The sequence below is a fragment of the Eublepharis macularius genome, chromosome 1, assembly GCF_028583425.1.
Source record: "Eublepharis macularius isolate TG4126 chromosome 1, MPM_Emac_v1.0, whole genome shotgun sequence".
In the NCBI taxonomy this organism is placed as follows: Eukaryota; Metazoa; Chordata; class Lepidosauria; order Squamata; family Eublepharidae; genus Eublepharis; species Eublepharis macularius.
The window spans coordinates 81,341,812-81,360,494 of NC_072790.1; the positions used below are offsets into that span (position 1 = coordinate 81,341,812).

The 18,683-nt window shown below is 39.8% G+C and overlaps 1 protein-coding gene across 2 annotated transcripts in view; it reads left to right on the forward strand.

Moving 5' to 3' along the window:
- Positions 1 to 18,683, forward strand: part of ORC3 (origin recognition complex subunit 3) — a 78,750-nt gene that overhangs the window by 17,834 nt on the left and 42,233 nt on the right. For both annotated transcript variants that reach the window (XM_054984624.1, XM_054984632.1), the window contains exons 5-9: positions 9,743 to 9,847; positions 11,458 to 11,612; positions 13,331 to 13,467; positions 16,748 to 16,907; positions 18,074 to 18,187. In XM_054984624.1, coding sequence (XP_054840599.1) covers positions 9,743 to 9,847; positions 11,458 to 11,612; positions 13,331 to 13,467; positions 16,748 to 16,907; positions 18,074 to 18,187 — 671 coding nt within the window. The remainder of the gene's footprint in view (positions 1 to 9,742; positions 9,848 to 11,457; positions 11,613 to 13,330; positions 13,468 to 16,747; positions 16,908 to 18,073; positions 18,188 to 18,683) is intronic.

An 18,683-nucleotide genomic window follows, 5' to 3' on the forward strand; every position in this document is an offset into this window, starting at 1 on the left:
TGTAAAATATTTAAAATCTGGAAAACTGGGCAAAGAATATGTAGCGGCCTCCAACAAGAAAAAAAGAGGAGTGGTGTTGTACATAAAAGAGGAGCTACAGCCAAAATTTGTTATGAGAGATGTGGAAGCTAGATTTGTAGCAGTGGAATGTATTTGGAATTTAAAGAGAGTGTTGGTAGTCGGACTTTATGCACCTAACGGTGCAAAAGAAAGCTTCTTTGAGGATTTAAGGAAGCATTTAGGCGATCTTGCATATGACCAGATAATTCTTGCTGGAGACTTCAATGGAGTGACAGACTTGGAACTAGACAAAAAGACTACAACGGCACAAAAGAAAAGAGGACTATTACCAAAGCTTTTTTTTGAGTTGATTCAACAAGAGACTCTTGAAGATGTATGGAGGAGAGAATATCCTAAAAGCAGACAGTTTACTTTTTATTCTGCAAGGCATTCTACATTATCAAGAATTGATATGATCTGGGCCTCAAAAGACTTAGCATTATGGACTAAGGAGGTAGAAATAATGCCTATGGTAGGCTCAGATCACAACCCAATTATGTGGAAATTTGGAAAAAAGAGAAAAAGGAAAGCATGGAGAATAAATGAGGACTTGTTACAGGAAAGAGAGAATATGGAAATACTGAGAAGAGAGACAAAGTTTTTTATACAATACAACGTGAATAAAGAAGTACCAACCAATAAAGTTTGGGATGCTTACAAGGCGGTTGTAAGGGGCATACTAATGGACTTAAATGGTAGAGCAAGAAAGAAGAAAGAGGAGAAAAGACAAGAGATTGAGGAGAAAATAAAAGCCAAAGAAATACAGCTAAAAAAGAGACCAGGGAAAAAGAAGGTATACCAGGAAATTAAAATACTTCAAGAACAGCTAACAGCAATGAGCAATAAAGAATTGGAGTGGAATCTCAAAAGACTGAATCAAAAAGCGTTTGAGGGTGCTAATAAACCTGGGAAGTACCTGGCATGGCAATTGAAGAAGAAAAGGGAAAAGAAGATAATAAATAAAATTTGCGAAGATAACAAAACGTATTTGGAGCAGGCTACCATTAGTAGAGCCTTTTATAAATTTTACGCTAAGCTGTATAATAAAAAAGAAGTAAACAAAGAATCAATAGCGTCATATTTGGAGAAAACCAAACTTCCAGAAATCTCGGAAGCTTGGAGAAATAAGTTGAATAGTGAAGTAACTGACGAGGAAATAAGTAAGGCAATACAATCTGCAAATCTAGGAAAGGCGCCAGGGCCAGATGGACTTACGGCTAAATTCTATAAGACAATGGCTAATGAACTGGCACCATTCCTAAAAGAGGTGATGAATGGGGTTTTAAGGGATCAAAGGATTCCAGAAACTTGGAGTGAAGCGAATATATCATTGATCCCAAAAGAGGGCCAAGACCTGACTAATGTGAAAAATTATAGACCTATATCGCTACTCAACAATGACTATAAAATTTTTGCGAAGATATTGGCGGAGAGATTGAAGGGGTGGCTCTCGGAAGTCATAGAGGAGGAACAAGCAGGCTTTTTGCCAGACAGACAAATAAGAGACAACTTAAGGACAGTGATCAATGCTATTGAATATTATGACAAGCGTTGTGACAAAGAGGTTGGTTTCTTCTTTGTAGACGCTGAAAAAGCGTTTGACAATTTAAACTGGGACTTTATGTTTGCCACTATGGAAAAGCTACAATTGGGAGAAAGATTCATCAGAGCAATTAAGGAAATTTATAGAGACCAGACTGCAGCAATCGTGGTGAATGATGAATTGACCAAGAAATTGACGATAAGTAAAGGAACAAGACAAGGTTGCCCGTTATCTCCATTGTTGTTCATTTTAGTATTGGAGATTCTGATGATACAAATACGTCAAGATGATGAAATTCGTGGAATAAAAATAAAGGACTATTCATACAAGGTCAGAGCATTTGCGGATGACATAATGTTAATTGTAGAGGACCCATTGGAGAACATGCCAAGAGTGATAGATAAGATCAAGGAGTTTGGAGACTTGGCAGGTTTCTTCATTAACAAAAAGAAGTCAAAGATATTATGCAAAAATATGACTAAGCAGAAACAACAATTGTTAATGGAAACAACGGATTGTGAAGTAACAAGTAAAGTGAAATATTTGGGAGTCGAATTAACTGCAAAGAACATAGATCTATTCAAAAACAATTATGAAAAACTATGGACTCAGATAGAGAGAGACTTGATTAAATGGAATAGATTGAATTTGTCATGGTTGGGCAGGATTGCAGCAGTTAAGATGAATGTGTTACCAAGAGTAATGTTTTTGCTACAGACAATACCAATCATCAGAGACTCCAAACAATTTGAAAAATGGCAGAGGAAAATATCAGATTTTGTTTGGGCAGGCAAGAAGCCTCGAGTGAAAGTGAAAGTTTTACAAGATGCAAAGGAAAGAGGCGGAATGCAACTGCCCAATCTGAGACTTTATCATGATGCAATCTGCCTAGTTTGGTTGAAAGAATGGATGACATTAAAGAACAAGAAACTATTAGCCCTAGAGGGATATAAAAAAATATTTGGATGGCACGCATATTTATGGCATGACAAAGTAAAGGTCAACTCGATGTTCCTGCATCACTTTGTTCGGAGAAGTCTATACATAATCTGGAAGAAGTACAGAATTTATCTACAAGAAGGAACCCCTTTGTGGGTGGTTCCATATGAGGTGATAGACCCGAGAGCTGTTGATAATGAACAACAATGTTTAACGTATAAAGAAATAACTAAAACTGAAGCATCCAAACTTAGAATAAAGACACAAGAGGAACTATCACCTAACTACGATTGGTTCCAGTATAGACAGATCAGAGACTTATATAATTCGGACTCTGTAAAGGGAGGTATACGAATAGAGAATTCGGAACTAGAGCAGACCCTTCTTAAAGAAGATAAGAAAAGAATATCCAAGGTATACCAAGTACTGTTGAAGTGGTATACCGAGGATGAGATAGTTAAAACACAAATGGTGAAATGGGCTATAAACTTTAATAAAGAAATAACAATGGAGGCATGGGAATACTTGTGGAAAACTACAATGAAGACAACGACATGTATTAATATCAAAGAGAACATTTACAAAATGATCTATCGTTGGTACATGACACCAAAGAAGATTGCGCTAGGGAATTTGAATACTTCTAATAAATGCTGGAAATGTAAGAAGCATGAGGGCTCCCTCTATCATATGTGGTGGTCGTGTGAGGTAGCCAGGCAGTACTGGGGGGAAATAATAAGAGAAATGAGTGAAATTTTACAATTTCAAATTAATAAGAACCCAGAACTCCTGCTACTGAACTTGGGAATGGAGGGAATTCCAGCCCAACACAGGACGTTGATATTTTATATGACAGCAGCAGCTAGACTTTTGTATGCGCAAAAATGGAAAGTACAAGAAGTGCCAACTATTGAAGATTGGACTTACAAATTGCTGTATATGGCTGAAATGGACAAGATGACAAGAAAACTGAGAGATCTGGACTCAGGGCAGTTCAACACAGACTGGGAGAAGCTGAAACAATACCTGGAGAAGAAATGGGAGGTGGGAGGAAAACTGTGGCAGTTTGAGAACTACTGAAGTATTGAAGTAGAGGGGGGAGACTTTACCGGGGGGAGAAGAGATAAATGTGAATTAATAAGCAGTCAGATTAATAGATTGACATATATATAGATATATATAGGTTAACAAACAGAACATAGAGAAAATAATTAATTATAAGGATTAAATATAAGGAGCGATTAACTAACAATATTTTCTTTCTTTTCTGACAAGTTTTGTACCAAACTGAATGTCTGAAGATATAGATGGGTCAAATTGATTGAATACGTGAGGAGAGATATATAGAACTATTATAAAAAGATAGAATGAGTAATATATAGAGAGAATAAGTCAAATTGTTTGATATAAACGAATGTATGATCTATATGGTTTATGATATATAGAAATACCTGAAATTGAAAAATTGGGATAAATTGTTTATCTAAGATGGAAACAAAGGCTTACAGTTTGGGCATATAATGTTAAAAATAGTTAAGGATGTACTGCTTAGAATAATGGAGAATATATATTTGTTTTAGATAGAGGAAGCTAATAAAAGTAAGGGAAAGGGGATAAAGGGTTGGAAAGCTGTTGGAAGTCAACAAAAAGGGGGGGGAAAGGGAGGGGGTTAGAGATGAAAAAATTGGGGAAAATTGAATGTAAATGTGGAAATAATGGATTCTAACCCAATAAAAATTTTTCAAAAAAAAAAAAAAAGATTAGATTTTTAGTCTGCCAGGCGGGCTCAGGGCAGAGTACAACATTTCAGTCTATATAAATAACAGTTAAAAACAGATAAAACATTATACAAATAACATTAAAACAACTTTATACATTAAATACAATACAGCTGCTCTTCAGATGGTGACAGTAAAATAGTACATTTCAGGGCCTAGCTCATGTATAGGCTCATGTATAGGGTGGTGGATAGATCTTTAGTGTGACCAGTGGGGGCCCAACCTAGCCTCCACCATATGCCTAGTGGAACATCTCTGTCTTACAGGCCCGGTGGAAAGATAACAAATCCCACCAGGCCCTGGTTTCCTCAGACAGAGAGTTCCACCAGGTCGGTGCCAGGACTGAAAAGGCCCTGGCTGTGGTCGAGGCCAGGCGGGCCTCCCTTGGGCCAGGGACCACCAACAGTTGTTTATTTGTTGAACGAAGCATCCTCTGGGGTACCTATGGGAAGAGGCAGTCCTGAAGATATGCTGGGCCCAGTCTGCATAGGGCTTTATAGGTCAACACCAAAACCTTGAACCGGACTCTGTATTCAACTGGCAACCAATGCAGCTGGAGTAGTATAGGTGTTATATGTTCTCTAATCAGGACCCTTGCAGTTTCTCGTGCAGCTGCATTTTGGACCAGCTGTAGCCTCCAGATCAGGCCCAGGGGAAGTCATGTGTAGAGCGAGTTGCAGTAGTCTATTCTAGAGGTAACCATTGCTTGGATCACTGCAGTTAAGTCATGGGTCGATAGGTAGGAGACAAGCTGCTGGGCCTGTCTTAGATAGAAAAATGAAGACCGGGCAACAGCTGCGACCTGTGCCTCCATAGTCAGGGAGGCATCTAGGATCATCCTCAGGCTCCTAACTCTTGAAACCGGTGCAAGTGGCACTCCCATCAAGAGCAGGGAGTTGGAGTGCCGTGCTCATGGCCCCCAGGCCCACATACAGGACCTCCATCTTTGTGGGATTTAATTTCAACCGTCTCTGCTTCAAGCAGAGACCCAAGTCTGAAAATGGGCACCAGCTGGACAAGGGAGCCCATATAAACATTAAACGGTAATGGGGAGAGTATTGCCCCGTGAGGGACATCACACCAATGGGTGGCAGGATGACAATTTCTCCCCAAGCGCCACCCTCTGTCCCCAGCGATGGAGAAAAGAGACAAGCCACTGTAAGGCAGTCCCTCGTATCCCCACATCGGAATGGCGGCGCATCAATAGATCATTGGTGACTGTATCGAATGCTGCTGACAAATCCAGTAGTAAAGAACCAAAATTTGGCTAATTCCTCCATTAAGGTTCCTGGAGATCATAATACCCCCTCACTGGCCGAGGTAAGCCTGGTTTGCCACTCCATTCCAGATGGCGCAGGGCAGAATCTACCATTTTCTCTTAACACCACACCTGCTATAGGAAAACATGATTCTCCACTATGACCTGGGCACTCTGAAACTGACAGCCTGGTTCATATCCCCCTTGGATTGAATTTTTCCTCCCCAGTCTAGAAGGTTTGGTTGGAAGCTAGGGAACTATTTACCAGGAAATCATACCTAGCCAAATGGAAAAGATTTTCTCTTTGGGCTGTAGGCAATAACTTGAACCCAACCTTGACCTCATCAAGATTTGGCTAATTCCTCCATTAAGGTACACGTAGCAGCCTTTTGGCCTACCATGACGATTTAAGCAGGAAATCTCTCTTTGCTTAATTGCAATGCAAGTCCTTCCTCAGACTTTAGCAAACCTATATCCTCCAGCATCTAAGCTGATTCCCCAGTGGAGTCTCTTCTTGGTTTTCACTTCACTCATGCATAAACCTTTTGAGGCCCTAGCTACCTTTTCTGTTAAGGCTCTGACACCTAAAACAGCTTTTCTGGTGGCTATAACCTTGTCTAGGAGGGCAAGTTAATTGCAAGGCCTGAGATATGACCCTCCTTTCATTAAGATGTTCGCAGGTAAGGTGGTCCTCTGTCTGAGCCTCCCCTTTCTGCCAAGGTTATCTCTGCTTTTCATTTAAATCAAGAAATTTTCTTACTGGTATTTTCCCCTACTCCTACGATGGATATGGAGAGACTTTGCAAACCCTTGATGTTAAACATGCTTTGTATTTTTCTTGGACAAGACAGCTTCTTTCCAAAAGGACCCTAATCTCTTTATCTTATTTAAATGGCCAAAAAAGATCTGAAGGTCACCACACAAACCATTTCAAATTGGATAGTTTGGCCCATTAAGGATTATTATAATTAATCTAAACAACCATGCCCATTGCACGTAAGAGTACACACTACAAGGGCTCAGTCCATCTTGTCAGCTTTCAACTTGGGCATCTCTCTAGTGGAATTATGTAAGGCGGCCACCTGGTCTGCGCCATCCACATCCATCCAGCATTATGCCATTGACGTAGACTTCAGAAAGGCTGCAGCTGTGGGCAAGGCTGTCCTCAAGAGTCTCTTCAGCCTGTGGGACTGCACAGAAGACACAACAATGAAAGCAGGGTTACACTTACCTGTAACTTGTTCATTGAGTAATCTTTGTGCAGGCACACATCCTTCCCTGCTGTGTACTCTTTTTCTTACCTTCCTTCTACACCAGTGGCTTAGAGAACTGAGGGAAGGAGCTGCTTGCCCTACCTTTTATAACTGCACTAGGCAGGAAAGCATGCAAAAAGGCAAGGCAAGCGCTCACACCTTTAGGACCTTTGGAATGTCCACAGTTGTACTTTTCATGCACAGTTCTCATGTGGGACTGCACAGAAGACCACTCAATGAACAACAGTTACAGGTAAGTACAACCCTGTTTTACTTGGCCTCAATTAATTTATGCAGTGAACAAATTAGGATTGCATTATGTCAGTTCTAGGGATGGCAGTCCATGGCAGATAGATCCCAAAACCCCTCACAGCAAGTACAGGGTTTTGGATGAATAGGTTTTATTATAGAGATCCATTAAGTTCACAGGTACATCCAAAGATGAGTAAGTTGGCAGGAATGAGAATACAAGCATATGCACTTTGATATAAGGAGCAGGATTCCCCCCTCCCCTGGGGCAGTTAGCAACAAGACGGAAAAATCCCAATTCTCATGAGAAACACAATAGCTCTGTCTGGCCAGAGAAAGCCAGAAGATTACAAGGAATTCAACTCCCTCTGTCTCTTGCGAAGAGTTACAGTATAGTACTAGGTCAGCAAGCAGCCTGCAGAGATAACAGGCTCAGCATTAGTACTTTAGTTTTCAGGCAAGCCAGAGATGGCATGAATATAATGGTTACAGTATATGAGCATAATATGAGAGCATACAGGTACACAGTATGATCAAATGGTAAGCAGACATGACACATTATTTGTCAAAAGATTAGTCTTTAATTATCAGTCTGTCAACAGTTTGGTCTTCCTCCTACTTTTGATATACTTGGTAAAGTTTCTTTTTATTCATGTCCTTTAAGAAGTAGGAAAATCTATAAACAATTTTTTAAAAGCCCAGAATATTAATGATGTATGACGAATATGACTGTGATGTTCTTCAGTTTTATCTACTGCCTGTCTTTAACCAAAAGAAAGTACTTGGATTTTTAAAATCGTTCTCCAGTTTAGTGTTAAAAAAAAATGTGTACTATAGATCTAATTCAAGGTAGCCTGTCCTAATGTAGTGCTGCTAATGGATAACGCTGAAGTGACTCGACTAAGGGCTGTAAGTGACCTGGCCATCCATCCTTCAAATGCACCAGTTATAAGGGTGAAATGAAAACCCACACCTCATTGGTGTCAGATGTAATCAGAAAATCTCTTTTGCCTTTGTGAAATAGTATAGCAACATCATAATCCTGACCTTGCAGCAAATTATTAAGATGTATGTACACCATACTACCGCTTTTGATTTTCAAGAGATGGAATTTTTTCTCTATTGAGACATAGTTTAGATTCATGCTTAATTCTACTCCAGCCTGCTTTCTTGATTCTCTTCTGCAAAATTCTCCATGAATTTTGTACTCCCTGATCCTTGAGGGTTCGTGCTGATCCATGTCTACTGATCCATGCTGTGTGCAAATTTCTGATTAGCGAACCATGCATGATTAAAGAAACACCTTGTTTTCCCAAATGCTACCTTCCCATCCTTTCCTTGGTTATCAGAAATAAAAAGCACTGCTGTGCCTGATTTTTCCTTTGTCATTTATAGAGAGGTTTAGTGCTTTTGAATTTAGGAATATTCAGTACATCAGAATATCCTTGACTGTTCACGACCCTTGGGGGATGAAAAGAAATGCAACAGTATAATTTATTTGTATCTATAGCATTGCAGAGAATTTGTCAGTTTTGAGATCCATGTGACAATACTGTAATATAATTGGCTCTGTAAACTCCCAGAATATTAGGATAAAAAAGCTTCTTTAATACTGTGGTATTTTTATATGTTGCAAGATCTTCAGCAAATATATTAAGAAGAGAGCAAGAATACAAAAATCTTAGATTAGAAAATTGGAGTGTGTGTTTGTGTGTGTGTTTGGTGATCACATATCAAAAATACAATCTCATGCACAGGCCCTTAATTATCCTTATGTTTATCCTGTCACTCCCCTAAGCAAAGTTGGGATTCATCCTCAAACTTCAACTGGTTCTTCCTCCAACAGAAGAGCCACTTAATTTGGAGGACATTCCTCCAGCCCATGGTAGGATACTGCCTAATAACTATGGCTTTAGCTTTCTTATCCAATAGCCTTCTTTATCAGATGAAGTATCAGCTCCAGGTTTTGTTCAAAGCTGTGTTGTCGCTTGACTAGGTAAGCTGCAGTTGATGCATGATTACAGTATATGAGAACAGAAATTTAATATGATTGCAGTTTTCAGTTGGCAACCCTATAAATGCATAAACTGCATAACATTAACCAGCCCTCAAGTATTCACGGTAATAAAGACAACATCTAAGACATCTAGTGTGAAAGTCTTGTCTTTCCATTCAGCTTCTTTCATACAAGAGGGTTTTCCTACATCCTTCTTTGAGACAGAGATGAAGCTGTCTGTCAGAAAAGCAAGTATTACATAAGTAACTGAAGCAGTAACTGAAGCACGTCTTCCGTATCTGGATGTGGAGGTTGAGCACACTTGTACCTACTCATTGTAACTTAACAAAATGTATGCTCTAAATCAACAGTTGGCAGCTCATGGACCAAATCTGTTCCTCTTAAAATGTGCTGATCTGCTAATCAAGAGGCAGGATAGGCATATGGATAGAGTTGTGCCCTCCCTCATAGTAACCCTGCAGTAAAACTAACATTTCCAACACAGATCTTCATTTTGGAAAAAAGTAACCTAAGAAACTGTTAGATATGGTATGTGGTAAACACAGTGTCACTTTCTCTGGTTGGGGCTGTTTGGTGTGTAGATTTTCATGTTACTGTTGCCAACTTAAATGGACACACCACAATTTTGACCTGTTCTTGTCTTAGGAGTGAATGTCACCGACCATGACCTTACATTTAAAAGTCTTTCAGAAGCTCTTTGTGAAGATATTACGCCTTTTGTGGTGTCGCTGAGGTCCAAGGAATGCCCAGGTAACATTATACTCACTTGAAAATACTTTTTTTCAATCGAGGAGCAGTTTCAACCACACAAGTATACTTTTACTAATTAGCTTTGAGAATCAAGGATTATTTCCCAAAATGTGTATTTAACCGTCCAACTTGATTCGTTCAGTGAGTATGGAAAAGCTGTCCCATTTCCTGTGAGACCCTTCAACCTGAAACAAAATTGATGATATGTAATCTTTAAAAATTGCTTTCAACTGGCTCTTTCTTAAGTCCAGTGTGGAAAAACATTTCTCTAAGAGAAGCAATTCTCATATAATGTCCACTGCATAGTTCATATGTAATGACACACCATGATTAATCATTGTGGCAGTGAGCTGGGGTATGGCAATCTTCGGGAATACAAACCAGAATTAAACTTTGGTTTGAAATAAAGGCTTGGAGGGAAGAGAAGAAACCATAGTTTGTGTTTCAGTCTATAACTATAAGCTGGTTTACTATGAAAGTGAAATGATTGCTTATTTAAGGTTAATTTACTTATGGGTGGGTGCTAGCCCAAGACCTCATACCTGTAATATCAAATCATGTGTGAACCACGCCCTGTGTCTGTAACCATTGTCTGCAGCTTGGGGGGGCGGGGTTTGGCAGAATCATAGCTTTTTTAAAAAAACAAAACAAAACATGACTTTGAGAATGTTTCTCACAGCCCAGCACATCAGTGGCCACTCATTTTGCACAAAATGCCTAGTGGTGGAATTGCATGCATTCTTTCAAAGTTTCATGTCTCTACTTAGCCATATCAATACCAGTTTTCTATATTTGAAACTGCCAGCAAGAAAAAAAGCATAATGTTTATGTTACAAATTAAACTGACTGATTTCATTCTTAGAAGAAAATCTTTTAGCTTTATTTGGAGCTGAACTAGATCAGCAAATTACTTCTGCATCTTACTGTGCAGAGAATCTCTTTTCAAGAGAGTAGGGTAGGGAATAAAAGGACATTGTGTTATATTTTTTATTTTATTTCATTTATATACCACCTTTCTCCCCAATAAAGATCAAAAGCAGCTTGCATCTCTTCGCCTCCATTTTTTCCCTCACAATACGCTCTGTTGGGTAGTTTAGGCCAAGAGTTTGTGACTGGCCCAAGTGCATCCAGTGAGCTTCTGTAGCAGAGCAGGGGTTCAACCTTGAGTCACCCAGATCCTGGTCCGTCACTATAGCTACTCTGCACTAGAGGAACATGTTCCTAATTTGGTAGTACCCCTGAAGTTCTCTTGACTTCCTGCAGTCTAGTTGGCATTGCCTCTTTCTAATATCTTCAACTGGAGAAACCTCAGAATGACCCTGGAATTTTGTACATAAAAATAATAGATCCTACAACTAAACTTTGGTGTTTTAAAATTAAGCAAAATTTATGTACTTTTGCTAAGTTTGAATAATTTAAATTGAAGTTTTTAGATTTCCGTTGGTGCAGATTTTGAACTACTTAGTGCAGAATTTGGGTTTCTTTTTTGGAGATCCACATGCACAGTGTACACTGTCAGATCAGTTTATATATGTACAGGGAAATGCTGGTTTGAAAAATAATGTGCAAAAATCTTGCCGGTTGTGGCTTTGTATGTTTTTATTATGAAGGCATAAAACACCTACTGCAGAAGTTCATGGCTCAGCTGATGGGCTGCCACATAGAAGTAGACTCCTATGAAGAGGGAGAGTGTTCTAAGGCTTCCCCGAACAGGATGCGCTGCTCTGTGGCGTCCCTCACTGATTGGTACAGGAATATAACAAAGGTAAGCTCCAGAATTGCCCCTTTTATGACGTAGCTCTTCTTTAGTTTTTGTATCCACTCCAGAATTCTCCCTTGTTTGCCGCAAGATAGTCATGTACTTTGGTGTCAAGTCGTAGATTGCTAGAATACATTAAGATTTTCACTTAATTGAATTTTAATGTATATATTTACTGTACTCTCCTGTAGATTGAGGTGGTTTATAGTTACAAACTTGTGAAGGTGAATGTTTGGCTGTGCAGATATGTAGAGAACTATGTTCATGATTGTGTGAGAAAGTGGAAGAAATTAACTCACAGCATTAATTTTTAGTTTGTTATTGTAAAGTGATTTTGGGGGGAACAAGGGGGGACCACAAGAACTTGTACTGGTCATCTAATTTCCCCCCTCCTCCATTATTTCCTCTTTCCCTCCTCTGAAAGCCCCAATAGCCTCTCCCTTTTCCTGTTTCATTCTCTTTTTCCCATCCGCCTACTCATCAGCCAGCCTACATTTATCTGCCCCTCTGTCTTCAGCTTTCCTTCCTTCCCTTCCCTGGCAGCCTGTATCCAGTAAAACTATGACCCACTTGCTTAGTAACAGCTGTTGTGCTGGGTTCTGTTGTGCAGTGCCACCAGGGGACGTACAAGGACTTGTGGGGACATCTCATTTCCCCTGTAACTCCTTCTGCACACTATTTTCTCCTTCCCTCCTCATAGCAACCCCTCTACCCTCTTGTCTCCCTGCTTCCTTCTCTCATTCCCACCCATCAACTAAACCTACCTTTTTCTGACCGCCCCCTCCCTCTTCAGCTATATTTATTATTTCATTTATGCCCCGCTTTTCTCTGCAGTGGGCACCCAAAGCAGCTTATATCATTCTCTTCCATTTTATCCCAACAACCACCCTGTTATTGTAAGTTAGGCTGAGAATGTATAGTCTGCTGTTGTATGCTAATATACATAAGCTCCTACTGGGTAGTGAGATGTTGCTAAAGATTTCATGCTAATTACTTATGCTTTAATTCAGAAAAGTTTATATATTTGACTTTATACTAGTTTTCAAATTTGCAGCTACCATATCTTATTGTATCTGTTTTCATTGAATGCCCCAACTATTGATCATACTGTATTTTCGCTCTGTGAATGTCCTTGCTATTGATTATATTGTACTCACTTGCAGTATGAATCCACCTTGGATCTCACTGAGAAAGGAGGACTATAAATAATAAAAATTGATAGTAATATATAGTTTTGCTTTATATAACTATATTTCATCTAGATGCTGTTCATGCATATTCCGTAACCTCTTGACAAAGAATGGTCTTTGATTGCCGCATAAACTGGAATCATTTCCTGCTGCTTTAGTTAGCCTTACAAGAAGAAAAATATGCTACTAACCTGAACTGGAGATAGGGCTGCCAACTGCCCTGGAGAAAAAATGTCACATCCCTTGAATAGAGGTTTAATGGGATGTTGTTTACTGAGCAGTGTTGCTTACTTCTATGCTATGAAAAGTATCAGCTGTCCATTGCCACACCCTAAGCCCTCTGTTAAAAGGGCAGGACATTGTTCTCCAGGCCTATTAGTAACCTGGACAGGACAGACTATCTAGAAAAGGGTAGGGTTCGGGTATGTAAATTTTGGGGGAAGGTGCTAGTTTCATATTAAAGCATGTTAGGCAACATATTTGACTTCCTTCTTTTTCCAATTTGTTTTTCAACATATTCACAATGATTTGAAGAAAAAATACACTGATACACCATGCAAAAAAGAAACATTCTCATCCAGGCATTGGGAGCCACCTCCAGTTGTAGTTATTTTCAAGGACATGGAAAGTTTCACAACAAAAGTTCTGCAGGACTTCATAATTATCATCAGGTAATACAGTGGGATGTTACAAATGCTGGGCACTAAGCTTCCATAAGAAGAAAAAGTATATCATTTGCAAATTTGTGATTCCACACTTTAACTACTCAAGCAGGGCATAAACTTCAGGGGTGCAGTGGAGCTCAAACCACCTCTTAGATTCCCCAGCTAGGGCAATGCAGGTGGCATCATGAAGTTGTTCAAGCCATCAAGTTCAGTCAGTCCTGTTTGTCTTTGTAGTGACTTCGCAAGTTCTTAGGAGGCACAGTAGAGCTAGATTTGTTTGTTGGTTTTTGTCAAGATAAAAGGGGTAAAGGATCTTCAGTATATAATGCTGTATGTGAAAAGACAATACAGCAAGAGAAAAAGCCTGGATGGGGAGGGAAAGATTAACAGAACTGGTAGAATACATCTAGAAATTAGAACAGAAGGCTTCAGGGGTTGGTCTGAAGAATATATCTCATGTAGTTTGCAAATTCTGATATGAGTAATAGATCAAGAGAATTATGGTTTGGCTTTGCAGATGGGATAGTAATAATTGCAGTATTACTGGACTCTGCCCTAGACAAAGTAATGGTTCCATCTCCATTTTATGTTTAGCATGGTATGCTTTAGAGAAAACGAAATGGAGGAGGTGGGAATATTTCTGTTGTTAGCCATTTTTGTTTGTCTCTGTGCATCTGTAGGTGGTAGGGGGACACCTATAAAGCTGTTTCCCTGTATATAGAGAGTGAGGTGATTCTGCTGTACTGGACCATTCTTCAGTCAAACAAATGCTCTCATATTTTAAGACCAGGGTATCTCAGAAGCCATCCGAGAGTCATGTGGAGATTCATACTGAGTACCTATTACCAGGACAATATAATTGTTATACTGTTGGTTTAAGATTGGAGAGACCAGTTATCAAATCCCCACTTAGCCATGAAGCTCACTATGTGACTTGAGCCAGTGACATACTCTCAGTCTAACTTTCCTCATACGGTAGTCTTGAGGAAAAGAGAGAGGGTGAGGAAGTATTTCCTTTCATACACAAATAAAATAGCAATATACTTAATTCTCAACCCAAATCTGAGTATACTTTACTCCAGAGACTGGGGTCATGAACAGACAAGATAGATCTTTCTGCAAACTAAAAATGCCCCAGGTTTGCATAAAAATCTAAAATCTAACAAAAATATATCGGATGGTTAAAAAAAAAACCCAATTGATAAAAGGAGTGCCTGTAGCTTTAAGAAACAAATGCCCTCAGTGGCCGTGGCTAGGTAACCACAACAGTATTGCCAGCCTTCAAGCCTTGATTTCTGTTTGTAAAAGGCAGGGGGAAGTGGAAAGGCCCTCTCCCAGGGCTGTTTTGGAATTTGAGGGAGGACTAATTGGGGCGAGGCCCTGCAGCAACCACCAGGCAACATGATACCTCCTGACTTGCATGACTCACCTACACCTAGCTGATTGCTACTGTTCAATAATGGCCATCCTACAAAAGCCAGTGTGGTATAGCCCAAATTCTGCTGTGGAAACTCACTGGGTGATCTTGTGCCAGTTACACATTCTCAGTGCAATTTATATCACAGGCAGGGTGGATTGGCCATTAAGAGTACTGGGATACCCGACCATGCCAGTCCTATAACAGAAGGGCTGAACCTGGTCCACTTGAGCCCCACACAAGGCAGGAGACCTGTGTGAGTCCCAGGTGAGGCAAGGGAGGAGGTATTGCCTGGATAAGCCTGTGTCAGGTGAGGGGGACTCAAGGCAATGGTGGCATCTGGTTCAGCCCGTGCAAGGCAGTGGCAGGCTTGGTCCAATTTTAGCTCTGTTCCCACCCCGTTGGAAATCGAGGAGTCTACTCCCCTGCACTCAAGCATAGAACAGGAATCAGCGTCCTAAGAACCTTAGATTTTTGTTTTTGTGTTGTTTCAAAAAAAAAAAACCCAACACACTTAAAGCTGTGAACAGTGAACCTGACTCTATGTGAGCAAAAGTGGGTAAGGTACAAGGCTTAAAGGTTAAAGGACAATTAAATCTTCAGAACTGTGTACTTGGAAATAGGGTATGCACCCCCCAAAAGATTCGGTTTTCCAGCTTCGGGTTTACAAAATCAGGAAGAAGATCTGGAAAAACCCGAATCCCGAAGTGGCAAGCCACTTCGGGATTCAGGTATTTAAATTGCTTCAGAAAACTTTGAGTAGAGTGGCAGAAGCTGCATCACTTTTCTTGCTGTTTGCAAACAGCAAGAAAAGCGCTGCTTTCGAGCTTCCTACCTCCTTTTTTTACCCAATGGGAGGAGGTAAGAGGGGGTTGTAGTGAATCACTCATTACAACCCCCTCCTCCCCCTCCCATTGGCTAAAAAAGGCATCAGGAAGCTCAAACCATCACTTTTCTAGCTGGATGCAAACAACAAGAAAAGTGCTCCTTTCAAGCTTCCTGCCTCCTTTTCCAAGCTTCCTGCCTCAAAGCATCACTTTTCTTGCTGTTTGCAAACAGGAAGAAAAAAATGCTCCTTTCAAGCTTCCCACTGCTGAGTGACTCACTACAACTCCCACTTCCTCCTCCCCATCAGGTAAAAAAAGGCGGCAGGAAGCTTGAAAGCAGCGTGTTTTTTGCTGTTTGCAAATAGGAAGAAAAGTGCTGTAGCTGGTGTCACTCTACCTGAAGTGCTTTGGAAAGCTTTGCTTCAGTATTTCTGAATCGGCTCAGCAGTGCTGGGCTGATTCAGAAATACCGAATCATTCTGAATCGGACCCGATTCGGGCTAAAGACCTGAATTGGAAATCTGAAATGCACATCCCTGCTTGGAAAGAAATCAGTTTTTCTGTTCAAATTCACCATTCAGGTAGGCCAAGTCAGCACAACTTCCACCCAGCATGCCAAATGCAGTCTATTATAGATGTCAGTGGACTTAGAAGGGAGTAACTCTGCTTAGGATGGCACTGTTAATCATGTTTCAGCAACTCACCAGGATCTTGATAAACCTCGTGGCCTGCAATTGCAAAAAAAATTGCAGTGGGTTGGGTGGGTATAGGGTTGATGAACTGTGTTTGGATTCTTGACTGTCATGTTGTACAGGTCTAAACAGTGTTAAGAAGATTTAAAGGCTGTGTTGTAGGCAAGAGAGGGTGCTGCTTGTAACATTATGCTATATTCTTTCTGATCTTATTAGTATTGCATCATCTCATTAGTGTTGCTAAATTCTTCCATCCAGCGATATGATGGAAATGTATTTGCCATCTGTTTGTTATATACACATGAGCTTATTTCATTTTTTCCTTCTGTTTTTTCTTCCACTTACCTTAGTCAGTGTATTCATGAATTTCCACTGGTACTCATTTTTGGAATTGCCACTTCTCCAGTGATCATCCACAAGTTACTTCCTCACTCAGTTTCCTCTTTGTTATGTATAGAACTATTCCAGTCTCTTTCCTGCAAAGACCACTTGAGTACTGTAATTGACAAGGTAGGACATGTCTGTTTTATTCAGAGCAAGGTAATAGTCAATAGCCAGTTTGGTGTAGTGGTTAAGAAGAGTGCCGGGACTCTAATCTGGAGAACCAGGTTTGATTCCCCACTCCTCCACTTGAAGCCAGCTGGGTGACCTTGGGTCAGTCACAGCTTCTAGGAGCTCTCTCAGCCCCACCCACCTCACAGGGGTGTTTTGTTGTGGGGATAATAATAACACATTTTGTAAACCACTATATAGTTTTGTAAACCACTCTATAGTTGATGATTGATTAAAATCTCTGCAGTGGTTTAGGGATGAAAAATCAATGAGGGCCACACTGGTAGATTTGAGTGATGACCAATGAATCAAATTACTAGCAAGTTCATATTTACAAGATAGTAGTTACCCTGATGTTTGATGAAGTTTAATTACATCTTAATACAGTGAATGCCTATGATCAAAACAGAAAGCCACATTTTAACAGTGAAAGTAAATGTGTGTGGTAGCTGTTAATTGTTAAACATTTGTGTTAATCATTTACTTTGCTCAAACTCCCTATCATGTGATAATCCAAAAAGGGACTTGGGTTTTTAACAGGTTTTTTTGCTGTTTAAAGTTATGTTGACTTAGCAAGAGAATTGTTTCTCCTTTCTGTTGAAACTGATGGAACTTAAAATGCTTAGCTGTGGTTGGGTTATGCCATTTGTTACTCTGAGACAGGGTGGGCTAGATATTTAAACCCTACATTTTCAGCTGTATATATTTTGTAATCATTAAAATTTCTTTTACGCTGGTTTTTAAGCTGCTTGCTTTAGAAAATAGGTTCTATATTGAGTCATCTGTCATTAAACCCCTACACATAAAATGGGTTGTATACATTCAGTTTATTTGGAGTTCTAGCCAGGTCTGTTAGGCCTTTCCATTCTCCCATCAGAGCACATAGTACGCTCTAAAAACCATTAAGCAATGCCCTGCTGGTGTACATAACTAGAGCAGTAGAGATGAAATTCAGGGACGCTTGTCTGCTATTACTGAACTTCAGTGAAAAGCAAAATGGAACACTGTACTTCTGAGGAATCCCAAGATTCCCTGGAAAGTAGCTTGAAATACCAGCCCCCAGACATATTTAATTTTATTTTAGTAAAGATTAACAAATGGTTTATTTCCTTTTTCTATTTCAGCTTCTTCTGACAAGCCAATTTCCCTTTAAACTTAGTGAGAAAGTTCTTCAAGTGCTAATAAACATATTTTTGTACCACGATTTCTCTGTACACAACTTTATCAAGGGATTTCAGGTAAGCAGTAACAAGAACAGTTGCTATCTTTGAAAGTTACTGTGGTGATGAACTTTGGCCTAGTTTCCTGAATAGCAGATAAGATGGTAAATCTCTTTGTGGAGTATGGGTTGCATATCTCCATGTGCAGTTGACACTTAATTTCCCTGCACACTGAAAATTGACATGACAGGGAAAAGTCTAGAACTGGAAACCTTCCCCCTTATTTCTAGCTTTTTATGTACAAGGATTTAACTCAACTGATAAAAAATGGGCAACTCAGTCATATTTTCCTATCACTGCTGTTTGTTGGGAAATCCTTCTCAAGTGCTGGCACAAAAATCAGGTCTTTCAGGGAAAAAATAAACCTTTGGAAAGCTGAGAACAGTTGGCAAAGTGCATAACAGGAATCTCAATGGTTGTTCATAATTAAATGGTGAGAATGGCAGTAGTAGTAGCGTAAAATAAATGAATGGTTTTTAAAATGTGCTAAAGAATTTGGAGTGTAAAGGTAGTT